This window comes from Dermacentor andersoni, chromosome 6 (assembly GCF_023375885.2).
Source record: "Dermacentor andersoni chromosome 6, qqDerAnde1_hic_scaffold, whole genome shotgun sequence".
NCBI lineage: Eukaryota > Metazoa > Arthropoda > Arachnida > Ixodida > Ixodidae > Dermacentor > Dermacentor andersoni.
Window position 1 is genome coordinate 18,389,523 of NC_092819.1, and position 25,069 is coordinate 18,414,591.

Here is a 25,069-nt window from a genome sequence, read left to right on the forward strand (position 1 = left end):
CAAAGTCGTGCTTTAGATTTTCAATTACGCAACTTTGCGCGTTTAATGTTGTCATAAGTTCTCATAACCATTTGACGCCAAATGTGCACTGAATTTTTCTAAAGTCGTACATCGGACCATACAACGAGACAGGCCAAATTAACACACTGTCAGACAATCTGACAAAGCACGCAGCGTAGTCCGACGAGCCGAAGCGTTGTGGTGGTTCATTTGTGCCGTCATGTCACAGAAAAGAATATCAACATTCTTTTTCACCTGCGACATAGCATTCATGTCGAGACACTAAAACCAGCAAAGGTAACTACGTTCTTATTTATTTTCATACTTCGACTTTTATACGCGAGGATACATTCAGCCTCTTCATTTTTTTTTGTTCTCGCTACCCGCGGGCTGCTGCAGCCAGTCAGAGCGCATGCGTTTTTCTCCTGTGGCCTCGACCACAGTGCGGCGCACTTCAATGCACGTTCGTTTTACTAGAGGACCTAAATATCAGCTGTCCTTACTATACGGCAACAAGACAAGACATTCCGAAAGAGTGGAGGGGCAAATTCGCGACACTGCCCCTTCCTAAAAAACATGCACCCAGAATATCATCAAGCAAGGAGGAGGGCAAGATCCAAGAAGATGGACCAGATCTATTCTAAATTAGAGGGAGCCTTCTTCGTGGATGCTGTAGGTCCGGTGGGAGGAGTCTCCACAATATCGGTGGTGCATCAAGGGCAGACGGTCAATGGACTTTCTGTTCGTCACGGGTAAATTGCAGAATTGGAAGAGGTGGCGATCGCCATGGCGGCTTCGCATCCTAGTTACGAATACATTATTACAGACTCGTAAACTGCATATAGAAATTACACGCGGGGCCGAATTGCACCGCTAGCTTGCAGGATCCTCAAACAATCTGGGGTCTTTGCTTCGCGCAAAGAGCTGATTTGGGTGCCAGGTCACGAGGGTGTAGAGGGAAATGAGCGTGCACACGCTGCCGCCCGAGCTTTTCGCCCCCGGGGTCCCTCCTACTCCCTCCCCGAAGACCCGGACTTCCCAGTGCCATTAATAACTTATGCAGACGTATTACAACACTTGCGCTTATCGCGACGAAAATACCCGGGCCCAACTAAGGGATTAGACAAATCAGAAGAATGTAATCTACGAAGATTACAAACGATGTCATTTAATAACCCAGTCAAGCTACATTCTATTGAGCCACAATCCTTTTCGGCCGAGTGTAAATTCTGCGGGCAGAAAGCAGATTTGTACCATATGGTATGGGCCTGCCAGGCTAATAGTGCCTTAGAAACTATAAAACAGCCAACATGGGAAGGGTGGGAGGCAGCCCTGTCCAGCTCAACCCTCAAGGACCAACGAGCCCTCGTGGAAAGAGCTAGGGCGGCGGCCTTAGCCAACGGAATTCCGGAATAAGAATCCGACCACCCTTCTCCTAACTCCCCTGTCCTTTTCTTTTAAATAAAACGTTTTTATAATCTCTGGCCGAGTGGATTTTCGTCTGGCAGAGCTTTGGACGCTTTCCGGCTAGCAGACGAGAAAAAGAAACAATGCATTGTCGCTCGCCGCCATCATTGCGGGGACTCGACGGATTGCAACGCGTTCGCTTGAGCGCAACTTCTGCGGAAAATTTTGCCTCGCCGGTGTAGGATACCGAGCAGCATGCGTATGGTTCTCTGTGCACCAAGGCCGGGTCTCACGTTTTTTTGGGTATTCCTTCGGTAGACACATTAGGTGCCCAAAGTAGGCATTCCGTTGTCGCCAACATGCTTTCCTTTGCGCTTTGTTCAATTCCGTGCACCCGCGCAAAAAAAAAAAAAGGAAACGAAAAGAAAAAGAAAAAGAAGAAAAAGAAAAGACCCATTGTTGCGACGCAGCAAATTCGCGCATGGTGAAAGTTCGCTTTCGTTACTTCTTCTGCGGAAAGTAATGGGCCAACGGGACGCTTCAGTTGCCGGATGGTATGGTATGGTATGGTAAAACTTTATTGAATAAAGTCCTGCAGATCACGAGTCTTCACGAAGCGGGCCGCTCCCATGTGGGAACCGGGAGGCCGAGCCTCTCGGCCGCATCGTGGGCCTGCTTGACAGCCCAGAGTTGGTCAGCTAGAACAGGGCTGCGGAGAACCGCCTCCCATCTGGCCGAGATGTTATCGATGATAGAGCGTGACCGGGCACAACGCTAGAGCATATGTTATAACGTGGCTATTACTCCCCAATCGCGGCAAGTACCATTGGTGTAAGTATCCGAATAGATTTTATGTAAGAGCAGCGGATTGGGATACGTATTCGTTTGTAGTAGACGGAGTGTTAATGCTTGAGCTCCATTGAGCCGCGGATGAGGAACGAAGTAGGTTCTACGGCTGAGATAGTAGTGTTTAGTAATCTCGTTGAAGGTGGAGGGCGTGTCCCTGTTCTCTGTGGAGTCGGCTTCCGATTGGTCGAGGGTAGCGTGGTGGGCAAGTTCGCGCGCAGCACCGTGAGCCGACTCGCTGAGGCTGGGAGGAGCACCCGCTATCTGACCCTGATGTGCGGGAAACCAATAAATGAAGTGGTGCGTGATTGCCTTGCCCCGAAGAAGTCTGAGGGCCTGTTTGGAAACAGTGCCTTTTTCAAATGCTCTGATTGTAGACCTTGAATCACTATGGACGACATTCCGTGAGCTATCCAGCAGGGCTAGTGCAATAGCCATTTGTTCAGCGATTTCGGAGTCCCGCGTCCGAACCGAGGCAGCATTGGTGGTTCCTTGCCGACCATCGACAGTGACGAGGGTGAACGCCCGACGTCCCTTACAAGAAGCGCCATCCACAAAGCTGACCTGTCACTGATCACAGTGTATTTGCCTAAGGAGGTTGGCCGCCCTTGCCCTCCTTCTACCGCGATTATGATCGGGGTGCATGTTCCTAGGTAGGGGCGCGACCGTAATGTTCTCACGAATCGACGGAGGAACGTCAGAGAACTCCTACGCTATACTCTATCGGGGTGATACCCGAGTTCCTGCAAGATGGACCTCCGTGCCTTCGTTGTAGTGAGGCGAGTTAGCTGTGCGCCCTCTTGGGCCTCTGCAATCTCTTCCAGAGTATTGTGAATGCCAAGCTGCATTAAGCGCTCTGTACAAGTGTAGACGGGTAACCCGAGAACCCGCTTAGTAATCTTCCTAAGCTGTGCATTCAATTTATCCTGCTCTGCCCGTTTCCATCGATGCATGGCTGGCACGTATGTAAAGTGGTACAGAATGAAGGCATGCATTAGTCGAATGAGGTCATCCTCCTTAAGTCCAGTTGCCGGATACTCTTATTATATTATTGCGATAGAAGCTGTATGGACACTCCAGGCGCATTCTTGCCATCGCTGTCACCCTCATGTTCCGTATAAAATTCAAGGGCGATAACATCGGGACCGCGCACCCCGTGCTGTATGTGCGAGTGAAAGCGTAAGGAGGGGGGGGGGGGGGGGGGGCATGGGTGAGATGACGATGGTGGCTCAGTCTTGTGTGCGCAAGGGAGAAAAGCGAGTAGAAAGCGCGCCGCCTCCTGTCGCGCGCGATACATCAGGGGGAGTGGAGGGATAGGCGGGCTTTGATCTGTGAACCTATGGTTGCGCGACATATTTATTTGCTTTGTTTGACGCAGTATATACAGTGACTTTTTCTTAAATTAGTAGATTTATTAGAGACTTATACGTGTATTTAGATATCTTGTTGCGAAGTTTTGTGTATACGTGCAGTGAACTTTGTTTCCAGCGACACTTTCTTGCCCTTTATCAAGCTGTATCTTCGCATTTGTATATTCCATTCTATCTTTTTCATTTCTAATTACGAGGGCGAGTAAAATGAAAGTGAGCCGACCCACACCGCATAATAATGGTTCGGTTCATTATGTGCGAAGTACGGGCGTAGCACAGAGGCATCTCTCATTTACAAAAGTGACACGCAGGTGTGAGGATAAAGGTTCTTTAATGCTCTCATACAGCGGGTTGAACAAGGTTGCATGACATAATAGACACTCCAAAAATTGAACAGCGTGGTGTCTTTAAGGTTTTTGACAGCTGAAGATGTTTCTCAAAAAGAAATTAGTTGCCGTATGACTGCCGTGTACGTTGAACAATGCATTTCATTGGACACTGTGAATCGTTGGAGGAAATGGTTCAAAGGAAGACGTGAAAGTTGCAAAGACGATCCAAGACCGGGCAAAAGCCACCGTGCTTGCACCCTCAACACAATTGCAAAGGCTGATTAGACAAGAACGGAGGATAAGCATCGATGAATAGGCAGGGCGTGTGAACATCAGTCGCGGTTCGGGTCACGCCATAATTCATAAACATCTCCGTTATCGGCTCTTGTGTGCGAAATGGATGCCTAATATTTTAAACCACCACCAGAAGACGGAGAGATTCGGCGCTGCCTTGACTCATCTAATCCGGTATCACAATGAGGGCGACGACTTTTTGTCTGTGATTGTGACCGGGGACGAATAATGGTGCCGCTATTACGAGCCTGAAACACGACGACAAAGCTTACGGTGGAAACATTTGAATTCGCCACCGCAAGGAAAGCAAAGGACGTCGTTTCTGCCGGAGAGGTGTTGCTGACTTTTCTTTTTTTGGTCGTCAGGGACCATTATTGATCAAATCTGCTAAACATGGAGAGACTATGAATCGCTTCCGATATTGTGAAACGACGGATCGGCTGCGTGTCGCAATCAAGAACAAACGATGTGGAAAATTGAGGAATGGGGCCATTTTGCTCCACGACAATGCCACGTGGGTGATGTGCTTGGTACAAAACTGGCAAGGTTCAAGTGGGAAACGCTGCAACATCCGCCATACAGCTCAGACCTGTCGCCTTGCAACTTCCACAATTTGGAGCATTTGAAAAAAAAAAAAAAAAACCAGGTCAAGGGAATTAGATACGTGTCGGACGATAAGGTGAAAAAGTCAGTTACAGACGTTTTGAAACAGCAATCCAAAGAGTTTTATCAGACGGGAATCACACGACTCGTTAGTCAGTGCGACAAATGTATAAATGCTGATTGAGACTACTTTTGAATAAAGTACCCCGTTTGTTATATATTCGCATTGGCTCACTTTCATTTGACTCGCCCTCGTAGATTTTGCAAAACTCCTGCTTTTTATATGTGCTCTCTGTTGCGACTATAATTTCGGTGCAATTACTCACAATACACGACCGGTGACAGCTGCTCCGGCGCAGTACATTGTAACAAAGGATAGCGTCATTTAGATCTTTCCCTGATCGTTGCATATGTACAAAAATGTAAACAAGGTTCTTGAATGACAGAGAGAGAGAAATGCAAATGAGAGAAAGACAGAGAAGTTAACAAAGTTTCTTTAAAATATTTGTCCTCAATTTGCTCATTTCACGGCCTTTACATTTTTCATATCAGCGGCATAAACTGCTTTGCTGGTATAACTGATATAGTTATAAAGTTCGCGTGATATTTTCTTTACTTATTAAATAGGCAAAAACATCGAAGCATTGATACCAGTTATTTCGGGCACAGTTTTTGGGACATACGAGTATATTCTTTTACGAAGAAATACATATTTTACTTGTCTTGAGAGTGCGCAGCGTTCAAGAATTCGTTTGCAGCATCTTTGGCAATGACAATGCAGTTATTAATAATGTATTTGATCCCTCGACAAATTCTATACAGAGGAGGCCAAGCTGCAACGTGCCCCCCCCCCCCCCCCCCCCCCCCTCGAACGAAATTTCTGGCTACACATGTTGTGGGGATGTAAAATATATCGAGATAAAGCGGCAGTCTACCAGGCAAATCTACGGGCGCGGTGGTCGGCCGCGCAGCTCAGCTCAGAACTCCAACGCCAACTTTGGGCCGTCCAGAGAGCCATGGAGGCCGTACGGGGGAGCAACAGCTCCCAGTGCCCATCTAGGCGGCCCAAGGCCCGGGCCTTCCAATCACCGTATCCAAATAAAGTTATCTCACTCGCTACTCTACTCGACTGCGAACAATATGTACTTAGCTTTCTTCGCGTAGAATGGCCCGTATATTATAAGAACGCGATGTGTAATAGTTGGAACACCCTGTATATAAAGGGCGTAGAACATTAGCCATATACCAAGTCATCCTTGCGTCTCTAAGGGCTGCAACAACCATCACATGACACGGACCGCTGAACTGACAGGAAAGAAGTTTATGTCGAACGACTACATAGGTTATCACTTTGCTCCTGCCAGTAGTAATCAGAACATGCGTCGACCGATTTTGATATGAGCCCGTGCGATATATTCGCCATATTTGTCACTTCGGAACTATAGTGTCCGTAGCGGCATCGCAAGAGGCATAGCCTGTTTTCGGTTTCTCGGTGCCTTCCTCGTTTAATGTTCCCGAAGCCACGCTGCATAAGAACAACGGTGAGAGTACTTTCCTCGTCCTCCACGCGCATCGATTCGGGCACTATCAGCTACGACGGGGACACAGTACAGTGTTGCGCCAGGAAGATATGTGTACCCTTGAGAGGAAAATAATCTTTAAAAAAAGAACACATAGAACGGAGGGCCACATTTATCCACATGAAATAAGCGCGAGCCTTCAAGTTTTACTGTCGACGAAGTCTTTCACATGCAACGTGCCTAGAAGTCTGCCGGCTGCATCTCCACCACGTGCGAGGCACTGAGCGGCACCGAATGGAGAAAGAAAACAGGAGAGAATGGCGTCAAAGTAGGTTCACTTCCGATCGTTGGCTGTGTGACGTCATGGCCCTGGTAGTTTTTTTTCTTCCTCCGCATCAGTATCGACAGACGACGACGCAATCCGATTAGCCTCCTCGCCCATTCATTTGAATCGCGCATAAGTTCCTCGCCGACAGCAGCAGAATTGTCCTCATCGTAGCCCACGCCGCTCAGTTCAATGCGGCCCCGGCTGAGACGGTGCACAGACCTGGTCCGTGTTTCACGTGAGGATAAAAGCCAGAGCTGAAACTCCTAAGTGTACGCGAGATTTGGACGTCGAAGTCACCCAAAGTCTTGGTGTTTTACAGCTAGACACGTCGTCGTCGCCGTTGCAACGCGCGCGCGTGTGTGAGTGACACCAGTATGCAAGTGTCGTCCCCTTCGTTGCTGTCGTACATTCGCAACCTGTGCGGGTACGTCTGGTCCCTGCGCGATCCGAGGATCAAGGAGTGGAGCATCCACAGCGACGCTCGGTTCGTATTTCCGGTCCTCATCGGCTACGTGTACATAGCCAAGGTCGCCGGTCCCCGCTGGATGAAGAACCGCGAGGCTTTCAACCTGCGAGGAGCCATCCTGGCCTACAACTTGGCGACGGCTGTCGCAAGCGCCTACTTCTGCGTCCAGTACGTGCGCCACTCGTACCTGCAAGGCGGCTACAGCCTCTTCTGCCAGGGCATCGACTACGAGAAAAGTTTTGACGAGCACACGGCGGCCATCGTAAACTTGAACTGGTGGTATTCCTGGGTCAGAATCGCCGACTTCCTGGACACGTTCTTCTTCCTCGCCCGAAAGAAAAACTCCAAGGTTACCAACCTTCACGTCATCCACCACTTCCTGGTCGTGCTCAACGCATGGATCTACACAAACTTCGGCAGTGACGGCCAAACGCTGCTGGGCCTCTGCGTCAACCCGTTCGTCCACGTCATCATGTACTCCTACTACTTCCTCGCCGCCCTGGGACCTACGGTGCAGAAGTACCTGTGGTGGAAGCGCCACCTGACCCAGCTGCAGATTGTGCAGTTCGTCGGCCTCATGATGCACATGACCATCACGCTGTTCTACGACTGCGGATATCCGAGGGCGCTCGCGCTGTTGGCGATATCGCAAGGATTCCTGGGGCTCGGGCTGTTCGTCAACTTTTACGTGAAGACGTACCCAGAAGCGGCGAAACGGAAGGAAAAGAAGCTGTGAAGTGCTCATAGCAAATTAGATTTCAATATACATGAACTTTCAGAAACGCGTGGTTGCTTTCAGTTTTCGAACTTGGACACATCGCGCATCCCGAGACAAGGAAAGCCAGTCTTACAACTGAACACGTCTGTTTGTGTGCGTCTATTGTGGTGTGTAAAGTTCAGCGTGGAAGACCGCAGAGCCAGACACGACCATCGGCTCCTATCGCGGTTCATTAGGCAGACCGAATCGTGTGTTGGCAACTTACTTCGTGACGTCGTTATTTGTAACGATTCATTATATTTTCTTATTATTTTCGTTATTGGCTAATGACTCATACGTAGCTGCGCAGCAATTATTGGTGGAAGGCCGCTCGGAGCGACAGGTGTTAAAAAAAGGATGCCGACATTTAATTGAAACATCTCAATCAAAGTTTTAAGCTTCAATTAATGCTGATACTAGCAAGTCCGTTGGATCTGCCGTATTTTTTTTTTCATGCTGATCTGGTCAAGCAACACAAGCCTAAGTATGATCGAAGGTATTCAGGCTGAGGCTTAACAAATTTGTCGAAGCGTTCGTAGAAAGGGATCAAGGGCGGCCTTCAAAGTGTTGCGACAACCTCTGAAGTGCGGTTTCCTGTACCCGACCGGTGGTGTAGGGTGAATGCGGTGAGGTGTAATGATATTGAGATAACATATAATTGTCATTTATTCAGCTAGTTTGGAGTTTCCCATGAGACAAGGGTTACAGCGCCAAAGGAGGACACCGGACAAGGTTTCGGCCGACGAAGCCAGGGATGACTTGCGGTTTACTTGCTTGCCTTTCGTCCCATGGCGCTTACCCGTTTACGGGGGATGGGCCACGAAGCCGGCGTTACAACTGTGGCTGAATCCGGCGTCCTTCAACGAAGCTTTACCTTGATACGGTTTTTTCTATTCGCGCAATATACACAACAATGCAAGAAAAAGAAATGGTTTCGTTATTGGCGGCGTGCTGCACTGATTTATAATGTTATTGAAGACGAATGATGAAATGGTTATATTCAAGCTACTCATTGTAACAAAACCATTTATCGCTTAAATTGGGGCGAAATGTAATTGTGGCCTTTGGTCGATCGCGGCTCGTCCTTTCGTCTTTGCGTGGATTACTTGGCCGCGAGGAAAGGTCAGTTGGCATACAGACACCGTAATATTCCCAGACATGGGCTATCTTGTTAAGGTAAAATTTTGGAGGCTGTTTCTGGCACGATTTTATTTTATTTTATTATTTAGAAAACAAAGAACACCGAAATGTGACACGTGCAAGTGTTCTTTACCTTTGGCCGATCGCCTTCGCTAATGAAACGCCTAATGTCAGGATTGGCAAGAATTTTCTCTCAAGAATTCGTTTTTCTCGTCAACTGCTGCACCAAATTTGACAAGGTTTGTTGCATTTAAAAGAAAAACTTAAAATTTAGTGACTGTTGGTTTCGAATTTTCGATGTAAGTCCTCAATTTTTTATAAAATATTGGCAAAAATTGAAAATTAAAAACAAAACAAAATTATAACGTTTACAACTCTGTAACTCAGCAACGAACAATGATAATACAATTCTGTGAGTTGCATCTGATAGTACATCTAAAGCGGACAAAGTTTATGGGTTACACATTAATCTAAAAAAATTTAGTACTATCGAAATACAGCTTTTGCAGAACCCTTGTGAACAACGTAACGAATTCACGTAAGATATAAAATGACGTATCGAATTTGTCCGCTTTGAATGATCTCATGGATGCCATTTACAGAACCGCGATATCTACTCTTGATGCAGAGCTATGAATTTGTAAACTTCAAGCATCTATTTTCCTCAAACTTCCGAATTTTGAAAATATTTTAAACAAAATTCAGGACCTAGATCGAAATTCCGCTTGCAATTGTCACTAGAATTCAACTTTCTCTCTCATATGCAACAAATTTCATTAAAATCGGTCCAGGGGTTACCTCAGAAAAACGTTTTTGCGTTTTACATGTATTCGGATAGGCCGCGTCGGAGTTGGGCCCGAGCAAAAGCTTGCTCTTAAGAATTCTAGCTTAAGATATTTTTGTGAATACGTGTCCATGTGATTGTGGAACCACCCTGGGGTGACCTTTACTAAAGACTGGCGAATAAACGATCTGCAGGTGTCTAGTGATAGGAGGCATGCCAAGCTTGGGCTTTAAGGCAACAGAATTGGACAAGCGGCTGTAGCCTGAACATATGTCTATAGTGCTGCAAGTGCTACTGTGCTGTGCGGTGGCAGTATGCGGCGACAGTGACCGACTGTGATTGTATGTCTACGCTCCTTTCTTTCTTTATCTCTACTTTGTTATCACTTGACCTCCCCCTCCACTTCTCTCCCCAGCGTAGGGTAGCAAACCGGATCTTCCCCTCTGGTTAACCTCCCTGTCTTTCCCCTTTCCTCTCTCTCTCTCTCTCTCTTGGGCTTTAATAAGAACGAAAATGGTTTTGACGATCCATGAGACATGAAAGGAGAGTACTTTTAATATTACAAATTTCTGGGCAAAACTGGCTCCTAGGTTGTCGCACGCGCGATGAAATGACGCTGTTATCTCACTGGCTCTAGCGTATACAAAGCGCAAACAGGACACAGAATGAGATTAACACCGACGGAAACGAGCGCTGACTGCCAGCAAGCGTGGGTTATTTGCGAAAAGCAAAATTTGTAACCCGCAACAAAGCATGAAAATGTCGGAAAAATGTAGACACGCTAAAGGTTGCTCGATCCCTCGCATGGATGCCCGCACTTCTGAAAAAATTCGATCCTCCGTCGGAAAGCGCTACCGATAGCTTGTCGACAGCCTGGCACTTGTGCTACCCTTCCGTCCAATCAGCGCTGCCTCGATAATTATGCATGTCTGTCATCGCAATATTTGGCCGTGACTCTCGTGAGCGCGAACAGTGGGGTGCAGCTGCAAGGACGACGACGAAGTGCCAAGGTTAAATGCCCTTTCGCAAACAATCTCTTTTAAATTATTAAAAAAAATTCTACCTAACCCTGCCTTGCTTTCTCCTTTAAGTTTTCTCTCCCATCTCCCATTAATGGCGTTTCCTAACAGCGGAGCTCCCCATACCTCAATACTCACGGAGAAACGCAAAAGTGACGAGGCTTCGTACCACTATTTCGCATTTACCGGTCGACGACCTGTGAGAAGAAAGGGTTTCCGCTGGTTCAAAAGTGTTACGTCCGCTGTGACGTACGAACTGCTCACCACGCCCAGATACAACGTAATGTCACCGAAAATTCTTCAAGATGACTGACCTTACGAGGAAACATTTAATTCGTGGAACGGTGTCCAAATTTCCTTTTTTTTTTTTTATCTTGACGCCGAGAAGTAGGCTTTGCCGCATCTTGCACTATTTCCCTTCCATACAGCATCACTTTCTTTCGCAAGTACTGCCCATTTCACTGCATGACGTCCACTGAACGGGAGTGCGATGTCACTTCTCAAGAAATTTGCGCCGAGTCAAGGCATCAGCGTGGATACGAATGAATGAGCCAGTTCTCACGGTGCAGCGGCGCGAGATAAGCGGGAAACACTTTCTTTTTTTCTCACGCTTTTTCCCATTCAAAGCACCGGCGTTCTTTCCCCGCGCGTGCCTCGCTGTGTCGATCTCGTCATGGGCACTGGCAAGCTCGCCATGAATTAGAAGGCAAAGAGCGAGCACCGTTACAGCATGTGCATTGAAATTCAATATAATCGTAAAGCAGTAACTGCGAAAACAAAAGCAACTATACTTGTCGTTCTGCATCTTCCTTCTTTCGTTTCTACCTCCTCCTCACCGACGTCGTACCTATATATATATATTTCGAACCTTGGGATGGGCTCACACCCTCGCTGTTCTTTTTACTGAAATTGCGTTTGGACATTCGCTCGAAGCAGCTCGTACAAAATATTCCAGCACCGCGTCGTCAAGACATATGGCATCGCAGCTCAAGCAGGCGTCCACTATCGTGGAATGGTACGACTACTACTTCGCGTCACGTAGAGACCCTCGAACGGAGGGGTGGGGAGGCATCGAGGATGCCCGGATCGTGTTTCCGCTCTTGGTCGGTTACGTTTACTTCGTGAAGGTCGCCGGGCCCCGCTGGATGAGAGACCGCAAGCCGTTCGACCTCAAGTGGGCAGTGCTGGCGTACAACGCGCTAACCGTGCTGGCCAACGCCTACTTCGCCGTGAAACTCATGGGACTGACCTACGTGGGCGGCCACTACAGCCTCTTTTGCCAGGGGATCAACTACCAGACGCCCACCGAGAGGGACATGGCCATCCTGAGGCTCGGCTGGTGGTACAGCTTCGTGAGGATCGGCGACTTCATGGACACGGTATTCTTCGTGCTGCGCAAGAAGAACTCGCAGATCACACACCTGCACGTGATACACCACTTTCTGGTCGTGTTGAGCGGGTGGTTTTACATGAACTTCGGCGGTGACGGGCACACGGCGCTGGGCGGGTGCGTGAACGCCTTAATTCACGTCATCATGTACTCCTACTACTTCCTCGCGGCCCTGGGTCCTTCGATGCAGAAGTACTTGTGGTGGAAGCGTTACCTGACCAAGCTGCAGATCGCCCAATTCGTCGGCCTCATGTTGCACATGACGATCACGCTCTTCTACGACTGCGGATACCCAAGGCGACTCGCGCTGCTGGCGCTTTCGCAGGGTGTTCTGGGCCTGGTGCTGTTCATCAACTTCTACGTGCAAAGCTACGTCAAGCCTAGAAAGTCAAAAGCGGAAAGCGAGAAGTCTGTGAAGAGCAGCTAAACTGAATAGCCTCGTTGCGACCTTCAGGGAGTGTGCACGATGCAGTGACTAGTGAACATTCACGGGCAACCACACATTGAGCCCTAAGAGTGGGAACTGTGAAAGGTGCGAAAGCGGAGACCAGCTGGTGGGTGCCATTGCAACTAGTGGGATACCGATTGGTGCTGCGGGGACGGACGCAGTGTCACAGATATTAACATGAACATTCGGACATCCTCTGCCTTGTCAAAGACCATTACTTGGCAATTTAACCCTGGCGTTTATATTTTACTAAACGAACAGGATGGGTTACATGTTGTTATACTTGTTTCTGCGCTAAAGATTTTTCTTTCCTGTATATAGTTCGCAATTATAGCGTTGTAATAAAAGAACGCTTTGGGCATAATTCTGGCTCTTTTATTATTGATCGCATAAGTCTGATCGCATATTAAGCGCAAATTATGAAATAAAAGTTGCATTCTTCGTTTGAAGGCGTCGTCACGTGTCAGAAAGAACACAAAGAGTCTGGAATCCAAGTAGGGCTTCCAGTTTCGGGAGGTTCACCATTACAGATGTGGTCGCGACGTATGCCTACCGTGGCTATAACTGTGCTGTGCATATTCTCATTACCAGAACTACAAATCCAAATAAACAGGCGCTCTACGGACCGACGTGCTGAAACACAGCTGATGCTCCACGAATGACCTTACCCCATCAGTAGCGTTTTGTTATTGAAAGAGTCGGCAATTAGGTGTGAAAAACGGCGAGGTTAAGCGGAACATCCAGTCTGCTACCTTGCACTTGAAAAGAGGTAAATGATACAGAAAGGTAAGAAGAAAAAGCACGGAGAGAGAGAGAGAGAGAAAATTACAGCGCACACATAATAATAACAATAAAGAAAAAGAACGTGGGAGCATCAGGGTCGTTGAAATAGGTCGCTTCAACGGAGAAACTTCAATAGCGCCTTCATCACCACCTGCTTGTGACATGACGTCCGAACGAAACAACGCAGAAATGATATGAGTTACAAGAAATAAAACACTGTCAACGCATGGAGCCTGTCATGGCGGCATAAAAACACAGCGTAAAACCGACAGTGTCTCGACATATTCGCAGTAAAGATATAAATTGTACGAATTAAAAAAAAAAAAAAGATCCCCCCCTCCGGATGTCGCAATTTTTTCCGACCGCTGTCTTCACTTTGCTCGAATGATCGCAGGGTACGTGGTAATCGTGGCGATGGGCAAGTGCCTGACTCCACGGCTCCTCCACTCGCTACCGAAGAAAAAAACAAAGATTTCTCAAGAACCCCTACATAGGTGTTTTGTTCCAGTCTCCTCCGAACAGTTTCAATATTTGTAACCGTGCGCGAGAGACCGCATTGTAATGTCGTTTTCATTAGTAGTAGTGCGCACTGTAGAATGCACTGATTGTATGCTTTTGTTTTCAAAAATATCAATAAGCTGGCGCTAATGAGTCGACAACGCCTACATTTGCGCCCGAACCCGTGTTGTTTTTTTCTTTACCGTGTAAGTTTCATTCTCTTGAAAACCGATGATTGTGCCGCAGTTACTGTTCGGGCTCGGTAAACGTACTCAGGTGCAGATTTAAGAGACAGACTACCCATCAGGAACTCACCCTCTCTTGTCAGACTATTAGGAACTCATCCTCCCTCGTCAGACTATTACATCGAAGCTGTCAATGGCTAGAATCAAGGAAGGAAGGAAGGAAGGAAGGAAGGAAGGAAGGAAGGAAGGAAGGAAGGAAAAGGAAGGAAGGAAGGAAGGAAGGAAGGAAGGAAGGAAGGAAGGAAGGAAGGAAGGAAAACAAGAGGTGAAAGGCAGAAACGTTAACCAGATTAAGTGTCCTGTTGGCTACTCTGCACAGGGGGCTGGGGTAAGGGCTAGAAAAGATAAAAAGAACAAGAGAAGATAAAAAAAAAGTACACCGGGGTTTCGTCGTGGCGTAACGTCGACAGAAAGCTATCATCTATGGCTCATACCCCCAAATGCAATGGCACATACCCCCGTAAGGCAGAGGCAACAAGGTGGTGGTGGTGGTGATGTTGCAGCAGGCGGGGTTGGCCTGGCACACATAGCCGGCAACTGTTCCGCCCTGGCCTCTTGTGAGTGTCACTATGTGTGTCACCAGGTGTCGAATAGCCGCGTGTCTCGCATGAAGGCAATCGGCAGTCGTTGCACTTTCTTCCTGATTGACGCGGGCCCAAGGGGGAAACGACGTCTTCAAAGGTCGTGTGCGAAAGACCATTCTTTTGCAGGCTGTCGACCATCGCTTTTCTTTCTCTGTCGAACTACGGGCATGGCCAAATGAAGTGGCCGATGTCGCCGATATTACCAAAGAAGGCACAGAGCGGGGAAGCGCATCGCTCAGTCTTGAATAATCAAGCCGTGATGCACGCGGAGTCGGTTCCCATGCGGTACAACAGCGTTTCTTCTTCGCGGGTAAGTCCATGGGTCACACAGGCTAGGTGTGGATCCACGTCCGGTGGATCGTCCTAAAGTGAATGCCGATTGCATCGTTAGGGTCCTGAAAAATGTTTGGCGCTCTTACTTTTGGAACATATGTCCGTGTTAGGCGTGCAAGAGCGTCAGCTATTTCATTTCCTTCAATTCCTACGTGAGATGGCATAAATTGAAATTTCACGTTAAATCCCCTGCACATTAGAACTTTAATAAGTGCCAGAGATTGCCTTGTAAGCTTCTCTCGAGGCAGGCCACGGTGTAAACGTTGTAACGCTGACTTTGAGTCCGTCAGCACCACGACGTCACGTGCAGATACGTGCGTGGTTTTCGCAAAACCGCAGTAATCGCGACACTTTCTACTGCTGTAGACGAAACTACGCGATCCAGGCGGCCAGACCATGACACATCAAGGGACGGTATGCAGAATGCCGCTACGCAGCTATCTCTTTTAGCCCACGCCGACCCGACTGTGCATGTACGCTTGTAAGTGGTACGCTTGTACGTGCTCAAGCGATCTGTAGCACAAGAAACTTTGCTTCGGCAGGTGCAATGGTCGTTTTGCCGATAGGTGGGGTACACTGAGGCTGCAGGTAACGTCGGAAAAATACCATGGCGGGTCGAGGCGACTACGTTTCGGCCATTATAATCCTAAAAATCGGAAGGTGTTCAGCGTCGCACGGAAATGAGAGCGAGTTCTTGCTCTTAGCCGCCGAAGAAGCGTCGTGCCTGCGAGGAACTCGCCCAGTCTTAATAGCTGCGTCAGCAAGGCCTGAGATGCCAAAAGGCGGAGTGGAAGAGACTTTGCTTCATTATTAACCTTCTTGTTTGAAGCCGCCTGAGGAACACCCACCGTCAAGCGGAGTCATTCTGTGCACTGCCTCTAAGCACTCAGTAAAGTAAAGCGAACAGTGCATACATTCTTTGGAACCACGCACGCAACATGCAGAACAGCATAGGTTTCAATAAAGAGCAAGCGCAAAACAAGCATCCGAACTGCATAATTAATGATGAGGCGCTTCTGCGCCTATATGAATGCGAAGCACGTAGCGCTACCCACATACGTTTGCCGGTAAAGATTACTGTTGCGCAAGCAGCCGCGGCGACGACTGCTTGACTGCACCATACGAAGCAGGGAGCGACGTAACCACACTTTCGTACGTGAGAGAGGAACCCGCCTAGCAACTGATTTGTTTTGTGACAGTTGGCCTCGTATATAGCGAGGGCTCCTATACGAGGCGTGGCGAATTTTTCTTCTCTCTGGTCCACTCTTTGCAGCTGCACGAAGTAGCGGCGCAAGCCAAGTCGTAGGCCGCGAAACGACTTAGGCTAATAATTAGGTAAAATATATACGAATGTCGCCACGTGAATAATTTCAACCTACGTCGCAATTGGTACTCGTTCTAGTAGTCGTTTACAGTTTATAGCTACGCTGTACAGCCACCTTCACAGCGCGGATGGAGACCATATTTTTTTCAAAGAGCTGAGATTTGCTTTATTTCATCGTATCAGTACTCCAGTACAGAACACAATGTACTTAAATCGTGAGGATAGCGCGGGACTAAAAGCTGCATTTCAACAGCTTGACTAGCCCCGCAACACTGGAATCTCTTGGCGATCATTCATTCCATAAAGTCCCTTCAATCTCCGGGCTGGCGAGGCAGGCAACGTCAAAGCGATCATGTCTCCGCGGCGCAGTTCGCTAACTGAGAGACCGATATAGTAAGGCCAATTCGTACCCCTGTCTTGTAAAGTTGTACTTTAAGCTTTGCTGGTATGTTGTTGGCGCACAAAGGACACACACACACACACACACACACACACACACACACACACACACACACACACACACACACACACACACACACACACACACACACACACACACACACACACACACACACACACACACACACACACACACACACACACACACACACACACACACACACACACACACACACACACACACACACACACACACACACACACACACACACGCACACACACACACGCACGCACGCACGCACGCACGCACGCACGCACACACACACACACACACACACACACACACACACACACACACACACACACACACACGCACACGCACACACACGCACGCACGCACGCACGCAAAACTAAGCACAAGCAATACCATCAGGCAGGCCAGCAACACAATTTTCAGGCAAGGCAAGAAAAAATAAAGGAAAAAGCAGATATAGTAATTAAAGGATTCAAGGCTTCGGCTTGCCGCGATCAATTTGCCAATCAATAGGCGCACTTTTTACTAAATGCCAAACATAAAAAAGGTAACTCGCAAGCGCACCTTTCCCGAGAAAGACGCATATTACCGCTGATTCTAGCTCATCGATTGTCATTGTTAGATTTTGTTTCATGACTCCTTGTTAAATGAAAGGATGTCCCAACATCGATCGTGGCAACGAGATTATCTCGACGTCGCTCGTCGCTGAGTTAATTAACGACGTCATTGAAGAGCTTTCGACCATATATCAGGACAACATATTTTGAACCAAAATTTGTAATCACTTATTTGATAATCCGCCTTTTCTCCGTGGGTGCATATTTCTGGAGCTCTCTAAGGCAATTAAGTTTATTACCTCGGAACGCAATTTACCGAAAACGTCGAAGAAAAATAATACCCGTTAGCATCCAGTCACTGTGCGCGTCGGGTATTTTCTTTCGGAGAGGTGGTCTTCGCGTAAACAACTAGCGCCATGAAATAATTGCAGCGGAATTCACAAATTTATTGCTCGTAAGAACTCTTTGTCATTGGCCGATGGCGCTCGCTATTGATATGTCTACTATCACGATTGGCTGTCGCCAATATTTAGTAACTCCTATGGCATATACGCATACGAGCTGGACGTATTCTTGGTCGGTCAACTATTCGGGAAAACTTTCACTTGTGCTTGACGTAACATCTAGCATGATGTGTCAGTGGAGCGATGGGCGTCCTTCCCGCTGACTAAAATAATGAACACGCGCTGCAAATGACGTCCCCAAAAGTGGCGGACCAAGACTTGCTGCAAGAATGCGGACCTTGGGCCCGTATTCATACGGCAGCTGTCAAAAGCGGTGTTTTCTGAATACGTCACCCGTGTTTGCTGCTTCGTGCCTGGGCCGATAACGACCAATTATCTCGGCCCGTATGCACAACGCTTATCTTAGGTATACGGCCGTTTCCACAGTGGCTGGCGTTCAGGAGTCTGCGACTCGCGATAGATTTTCGACATGATAAAGTTGTGACATACCGCGTGTGGCGAATGCCAATCGCGCAGGGCAAGATAAGTTCTGTGAATGTGAGCCCCGCTGAATGATCTCAAGTGTGTACCAGAAAAGAAGGCGTGCACTCGTATATCACCAAGTGCTGAATTAAATGTGGAAACTATATATTAGGCTTCCCACGGCGACTATACCTCCTCTCCGCCAGCAAAGACTCCTCGCCTTCGTTCTGAATGCACGTCACATACCGACAGCGTGTCTCGCATGCGCTATTGCCGCACACGTACAGGGTATAGCGGCTCGACGATACGCCCGCATGGAAGGCCGAACGGGCGCCGGGTCGGGCTCCCTATATATAAGAAAGCCTCGACCACACGGCTTGCATTTCAAGGCGACGAGGGTTGCGCAACTGGCCACTAAACTGACCAGAATATTGCTTTTCGATGCCCGGTGCAATGTTCGTAGTGCTTCGATTTCACTTGTTATTGCATCTACATTCGGAAGGGAAAAAAAGTAAAGAGGACAGGAGTGTTTAACTTCCGAATGAAAATAGACGCTAACGAAGAACGGCTACGCGTTTTGGCAGAATATGCGGAAAAGCTCGTGCTAAATCAAATGTTCCACGCTGAAGGAGCAAATGGAGTCAAGCGTGTACCAGCGCTTTTGGAACTTCCGTTACGAATTTTGAGGAAGCTTTAGCTCGGGGGCTCCTTATCTAAATACACGGGAAAGGAGAAAACGACTTTCTCGGCAACCACTACACCAAATGTGATGAGGTTTGTTGCATTTCAAAGAAAAGGCAAAATCTAGTGGCTGTTAGTTCTGATTTAGGCCGTCAATGTTCTTATGAAAAATTGTTGAATATCGCCCCCTCCCCCTTTTCGACGTCTGTCACTAAGCCAAGCCATTTTTTTCACGCAAACTCGCGGAATGCTGAAACAAATCTCACAAGCCATGTGACGTTTTCCTCTGTATGGGGCGTCCCATTGAGAGATAACGAGCTCCACCTTTCCAGCACAATGAGCGCTCAGCGACCTTCGCCGTGCGAGAGGTTCTCCGACGTGAACGCGGTCAGCGCACGCTGCGATGCTCGATCCGGGAAAACGGTCGAGGCCATTTTGCGCGTGGTTACGAAGTCACACGGTGGCACGGAACACCGCGTTTTGAATGCGACGATGGTCACAGGAAAAATCGCGCCTGCCTCAAGCAGAGATGCTGGCCAAAATTTCGCAGCGTGAGAAATACGATCTGTGCGGCAGCGTTGCGTGCACCACACAACCTGACGGCGTTCGAGGTGCGCGGGTGCTGTGCACGCGTGCACGCGAAGGCGAGGATGTGCAATAGTGCAGGGGCGTTCGAATAGCGAAATTTCCGCATCGAATCGAATACGAAGACGTGAAAAAAAGAACGACGACCTTTGGATATCGAACTGTATACCAAATATTTTGTTAACTATAAACAAAGTGAAATATAATATTTGTGCGGAGTCCGCGCCTGGTATAAAAATTATCGGGTATACGCTGTATAGGGGACGCAGCCGCACTGGGTCACGTGGAACATTTTGTGCGTGCTGCTGTATAGGCAATAAATAAATAACGTAACCAAGTACAATAGTGACATTTATTCGCGCATTACAAAGCTTAGATAATTAAGAGGAAACTTTAGCTTGGGCCCAACTCCGATGCGGCCTATTCAGATACATGTAAAACGCGAAAACGCTTTCCTGAGATAACCCTTGACCGATTTTAATGAAATTTGTAGCATTTGAGAGAGAAAGTTAAATTCTAGCCACTATTGGAAGCGGAATTTCGATTTAGGGCCTGAATATTGTTAAAAGAATTTTAAAGAATCCGCAAGTTCAAAAATGATAGACGCACGAAGGTTATAAATTAATAGCTCTGCATCAAGAACAGATATCGCGGTTTTGTAAACGGCATCCATTAGATCATTCAAAGCGGACACGTTCGATATGTCAATGTATATATTACGTGAATTTGTTACGTTGTGTAAAAAGGTTTTGCAAAAGCTGTATTTCCACATTACTGAATTTTTTTAGATTCATGTGTAACATATCCATTTTGTCCGCTTTAGATGTACTGTTAGATGAAATTAACAGAATTGTGATATCATTTTTCCTTGCTGAGTTACAGAGTTGTAAACATGATAGTTTCATTTCCAGAAAATTTTCGATTTTTGCCAATTTTTAATAAAATATTCACGACCTAAATAAAAGATTCGAAACCAACAGTCACTAGATTTTAAGTTTGTCTTTTAAATGCAACAAACCTCGCCAAATCTGGTGCAGTGGTAGCCCAGAAAAACGGATTATCCTTTTACATTTATTTAGATAGGAGCACCCGAGCTGAAGCTTCCTCTTAACTTATGATGCAGCTGGAGGGTGTCCAACGGTTTAATCTTGCAACACCACTACGACTATTTTAAGGCGAAAACCACACAGCACACGCTCATGCTCGCTCATGCAACCATACTCGTTCCCTATTTGTAGTGGGCGCGCCGTGGTCAAAGGTAGTGAGTGCGAATTGGCATCCGTCTGTCTCGCTGCCCGAATCACTCCAAACCATTTCTGAACCTTACGTGTCGAACGTGGAGGCGCCATAGCAGAACAATCGTCAAATTTCTGCAACGAACTGCAGAACCGTAAGCCTTATAAGTTCTGATGAGCACAGGTTTTAATCCCTCCCATGGCTGAGTGAGCTGTCGCAAATTCGACCACTCCCGCTCAGATCGACAAACTGGAAAGCCACGCCTCCCTGAATACCGGGCGAGGGGCCAAAATTAGCTCCGATTGCGTCATGCGTGGCGCGACAATGGCGGCATCTGTGCACGCGGCTCCTGCATGATCCAGTAATGGCCTCTACACAACCATACCAAAGTAAGGCGCGTGGTATAGTACGTTTGCAAAGGTATAAGTGATCATAGTAAAACATGCTTTCGTTACATGCGGTTTTAGCAAGCGACTCCCTATGCTGACACCGAACTGAAAGACGTTTCGCGTCAAAATAGTATGCAGATACCTCGCTCTGTGGCAAGCTGAGTACGCGAAGCTTTCATGAGACACAGCAACGCAAAATGACGCATTATGACAAGAGACGCGCTGCAGATTTCAGTGACGAACGCGTTCCTCAGCCACCATGGTGCACGCTGCAGAGAAAGCGGAACTCTTATTCAGCATGAAAATGTGTTGAATCACAAGACACAATGTGCATGACTCTGTCGACGCTTATTTTGGCGTGACTTCATTATTTAGAACTGGTGGGCATAAGTGCTGCATAAACGCGCACCAGCGCCGCAGTATACGATGAGAAACGCGCAGCGAATTTCGCCAAAGGCTCGCTTGCTCCTCGTATCCATGGCGCTTACCTAAAGGAAGGGGAGTGAGAATGCTTAAAAGAGAAAGTGATGCTAGCAATGCCGGGAAAGGTAGGAATTCTTGAAAGAATTAGGAATAATTCGGAATAACGAACGCGTCCTGTAACTTCTATTTTCACCGTGAGAAAGAAGATGCAGGAGCTCACATTTTACAATCAAATTGTTGCTTTTCGACGCGCCTAACTCGCCAAGCGTCTCAAAGAGTTGGCTTGCACGAGAGAAATTCGTAAAAATGTTTTATGTGCCGCAGCCTAATGGTTAGAGCAATCGGTTTCTGTGCTGGGGATGAGGGTTCGAAGCCGATTGTGTGTGTGTATGTGTGTATATATATATATATATATATATATATATTGCCTGTGTGTCAAGGTCACCGTGAAGGATACATAAACGCCCAGGGACTGACATCCAGCATCAAAGTTGGGAAAACAGCCAAGAAAGAAATTTATCGCTTTAGAATGCGTAGCTACATTTATTTATAGCCGTTCACAACTGGACGTCCGGCCAACTAACGAGCTTGTAAATGGTAAACTTCTCTCAGCTATCTGCTGCTCGGTAACGATGACACTGATGAAACGAGAGAACAGCGCGTCACCATATGCACGTCATGTTTTTAATAGAAAAGAGAGACCGACGGAAGAAAGGGGAAGCCAGGGAGGTTAACCAGACGGGAAGATCCGGTTTGCTACCCTACGTTGGGGAGAGAGGGGATGGGAAGTAAAGTGCTACCCTACTTTGTCGAATATGGCTAGGAGTGGCGTTTACGAAGTCTATCACTTTCCGAATCGGACGGGCCGACGACTCTACGTGTGATGACTGTGGCAGCGAGGAGACTCTTCAACACGTCCTCTGTCACTGTCCTCGCTACAATTTACAGAGATGATCGCTCGCAATCGCGATGGCGCACTTTGACCAAATGCCTTTACCAGAGGAAATAATTTTAGAATGACGACACCACAAGCCATCGCAGCGGAGCGTGACCATGGGGCACTGTCGCAGTCTTTAAGGACACCAGACTTAGAAAAGCGGCTGTAGCCTGAACTGATGTTTACAGCGCTGAAAGTGGTGCTATGCTGTGCGGTAATAGTGAGCGACTGTGAGTGTGTATCTGTGCTCCACTTTCTTTCTCTCTCTCTCTACTCTCCGTGTTCTTTAAGGAAAGCTACGCGTAGTACTCTGCACCACTGCACGCCGGTTTAAAAAGATGCACTCCAGACGATGTTAGCCAAATAAAGAAATCGCATTCCCTAAATCGAGACTAGAAATTAAATAAGCTGCCTAAAGGCGAGTAGGCGAGTCATTCTGGATGAATAACCGTAAGTTACTGCACAGAAGCTGGCTGCTCCGTATGCGTCCACCAAGGAACTAAGTTCGTACTCACAGAGTAGTCTTATGCTAGAATCGTTCTGCAGAATACATGTCAGGCAATCGTGATGCCGGATATATCATTGGCGAAGGAGGGCAGCCAATGGCAAAGAGCACTTACGAACGAAAAGCTGTGTGAATATATGGCCCCTGGTACGTCCGGAGGCATCCACGGGTGTCCTGTAGCAGAACCATTAAGAACAATGCCCGCTTGCGTCGGTCATTTAAGTGCTGTAGAATATGCGGCAATTTTAAATAGCGAATGACTGAATACGAGCCGAATAGAAAAGACTATTGGACTGGTGTTCCTAATACTGAATATTCGCACAGCCTTACACAACAGGTAAGAACCACAACGCAATATAAGTAAAACTGTCATTTGCGTTACAACGAGGTATTTCGGTCCCTTTGCACAGAAGTTCTTGTGTTTTTCTCAATTAATCAGTCATCTGCGAAGCCGCTTGCGTTTCGAAACTGTACTCAACACTCTCCCTGCCATAATTGGTGCGAGAGTGGCAGCTACTCGGAGCGCTTGGGGAGACATGTGAGACATGTTCGACACGTAACGGGAAGTATTGCATTTCGCGCGTATCGTATTGCCGTAATTTTACATGCTGGGTTCGTCTCGTTTAGCCTGGCGCAGCCAATAGCTGTCCGTGTGACGCGCCTCACTGCCACATCGTTCACTTTCCTCGTCGGTGGGTATTTATATATCGTGGGACGCCTTGCGAGTGTGAACCGCCTTGCTCTCATTTTATACTTGAAATTCCCAAGTCGTAGCGAGCAAGCTGAGCCGAAGGCAGTTTTCAGCTGCTGGATGAGAAAGACTGCCTGCTCTCACAGATCTTGGGGCAGAAACTGCGGCTAATATCCGTCGCACTTCGGTGTCGGCTGTAAGCACGTTACTACGCACTAGCACAAACAGATTACATGTCTTCACCGGTGTCCTCAGCGCCCTCACAGTCGATAGTTGCGCAGCTCTATGACTACTTCTGGTCCCGAAGGGACCCTCGCACCGAGGGATGGGGCGGCATAGCGGACTCCAGGTTCGTGCTGCCATTGCTGCTGGGTTACATATACTTCGTCAAGGTAGCCGGCCCGCTTTGGATGAGGGACCGCAAGCCGTTCGAGCTGAAGTGGGCCGTGCTGACGTACAACGTATTCACGGTGATCGCGAATGCATATTTCGCGGTGCGAGTGTTTCAGGTGGCGTACCTCTCGGGCCACTACAACGTGCTCTGCCAGGGCATCGAGTACCGCAACCCCACCGAGAGGGACCTGGAGATCATAAGGTTAGTCTGGTGGTACTGTCTGGTTCGAGTCGCCGACTTCTTGGACACCATATTTTTCGTGTTGCGCAAGAAGAACTCGCAAATTACGTTCCTGCACGTGTCTCATCACGCGTTCATCGTGTTCAGCGGATGGTTTTACATGAACTTCGGCACCGACGGGCAGCCGGTCATCGGAGTGAGCGTCAACGCCTTCGTGCACGTCATCATGTACTCGTACTACTTCCTCGCCGCCCTGGGTTCCTCGGTGCAGAAGTACCTGTGGTGGAAGCGCTATCTCACCCAGCTGCAGATTGTGCAGTTCGTCGGCCTCATGATGCACCTGTCGATAACGCTATTCTACGATTGCGGATACCCGAGGCCTCTGGCCCTCTTCGCACTCAGCCAGGGTTTCTTCGGCCTTCTGCTGTTCATAAACTTCTACGTCAGAAATTACGTCCTCCGAATGACACGAGGAAAAGAAGCTGGCGCCTTACGGAAACGTGACTAGGGCGGCAGCGTTCAGGACTTACGTGCGCACCACGTGACGGACAAAATGCAGTGCACAACACACTTCGCTGCCAGTAAGTAAAACGTGCGCTGTGGGCCTACGCCAAACTGGGACGCTTCGGAAGTGGCGGCGATTTACCGCGACAGGCTAAGCACG

At 47.9% G+C, this 25,069-nt stretch overlaps 4 protein-coding genes across 9 annotated transcripts in view; 3 read left to right on the plus strand and 1 right to left on the minus strand.

Annotated features, from left to right (window-relative positions):
* LOC126521301 (uncharacterized) overlaps positions 1 to 25,069 on the minus strand; it is a 275,216-nt gene that overhangs the window by 17,276 nt on the left and 232,871 nt on the right. The gene's annotated exons all lie outside the window — the stretch shown is intronic.
* LOC140218918 (very long chain fatty acid elongase AAEL008004-like) lies at positions 7,072 to 7,899 on the plus strand. Its single transcript, XM_072288612.1, has one exon. It carries the CDS (start codon positions 7,072 to 7,074, stop codon positions 7,897 to 7,899), a length of 828 nt encoding a protein of 275 aa, XP_072144713.1.
* Positions 11,838 to 13,065, plus strand: LOC140218919 (very long chain fatty acid elongase AAEL008004-like). Its single transcript, XM_072288613.1, has one exon. It carries the CDS (start codon positions 11,838 to 11,840, stop codon positions 12,678 to 12,680), a length of 843 nt encoding a protein of 280 aa, XP_072144714.1. The 3' UTR covers positions 12,681 to 13,065.
* On the plus strand, positions 24,065 to 24,913 carry LOC140218920 (very long chain fatty acid elongase AAEL008004-like). The gene has a single exon (XM_072288614.1). The coding sequence runs from the start codon at positions 24,065 to 24,067 to the stop codon at positions 24,911 to 24,913; it is 849 nt and encodes a 282-aa protein (XP_072144715.1).

What these genes read in the sequence shown, in the direction of transcription:
- LOC140218918 (XM_072288612.1), top strand. Translation starts at nt 7,072, where the DNA reads ATGCAAGTGTCGTCCCCTTCGTTGCTGTCGTACATTCGCAACCTGTGC.
- LOC140218919 (XM_072288613.1), top strand. Translation starts at nt 11,838, where the DNA reads ATGGCATCGCAGCTCAAGCAGGCGTCCACTATCGTGGAATGGTACGAC.
- LOC140218920 (XM_072288614.1), top strand. Translation starts at nt 24,065, where the DNA reads ATGTCTTCACCGGTGTCCTCAGCGCCCTCACAGTCGATAGTTGCGCAG.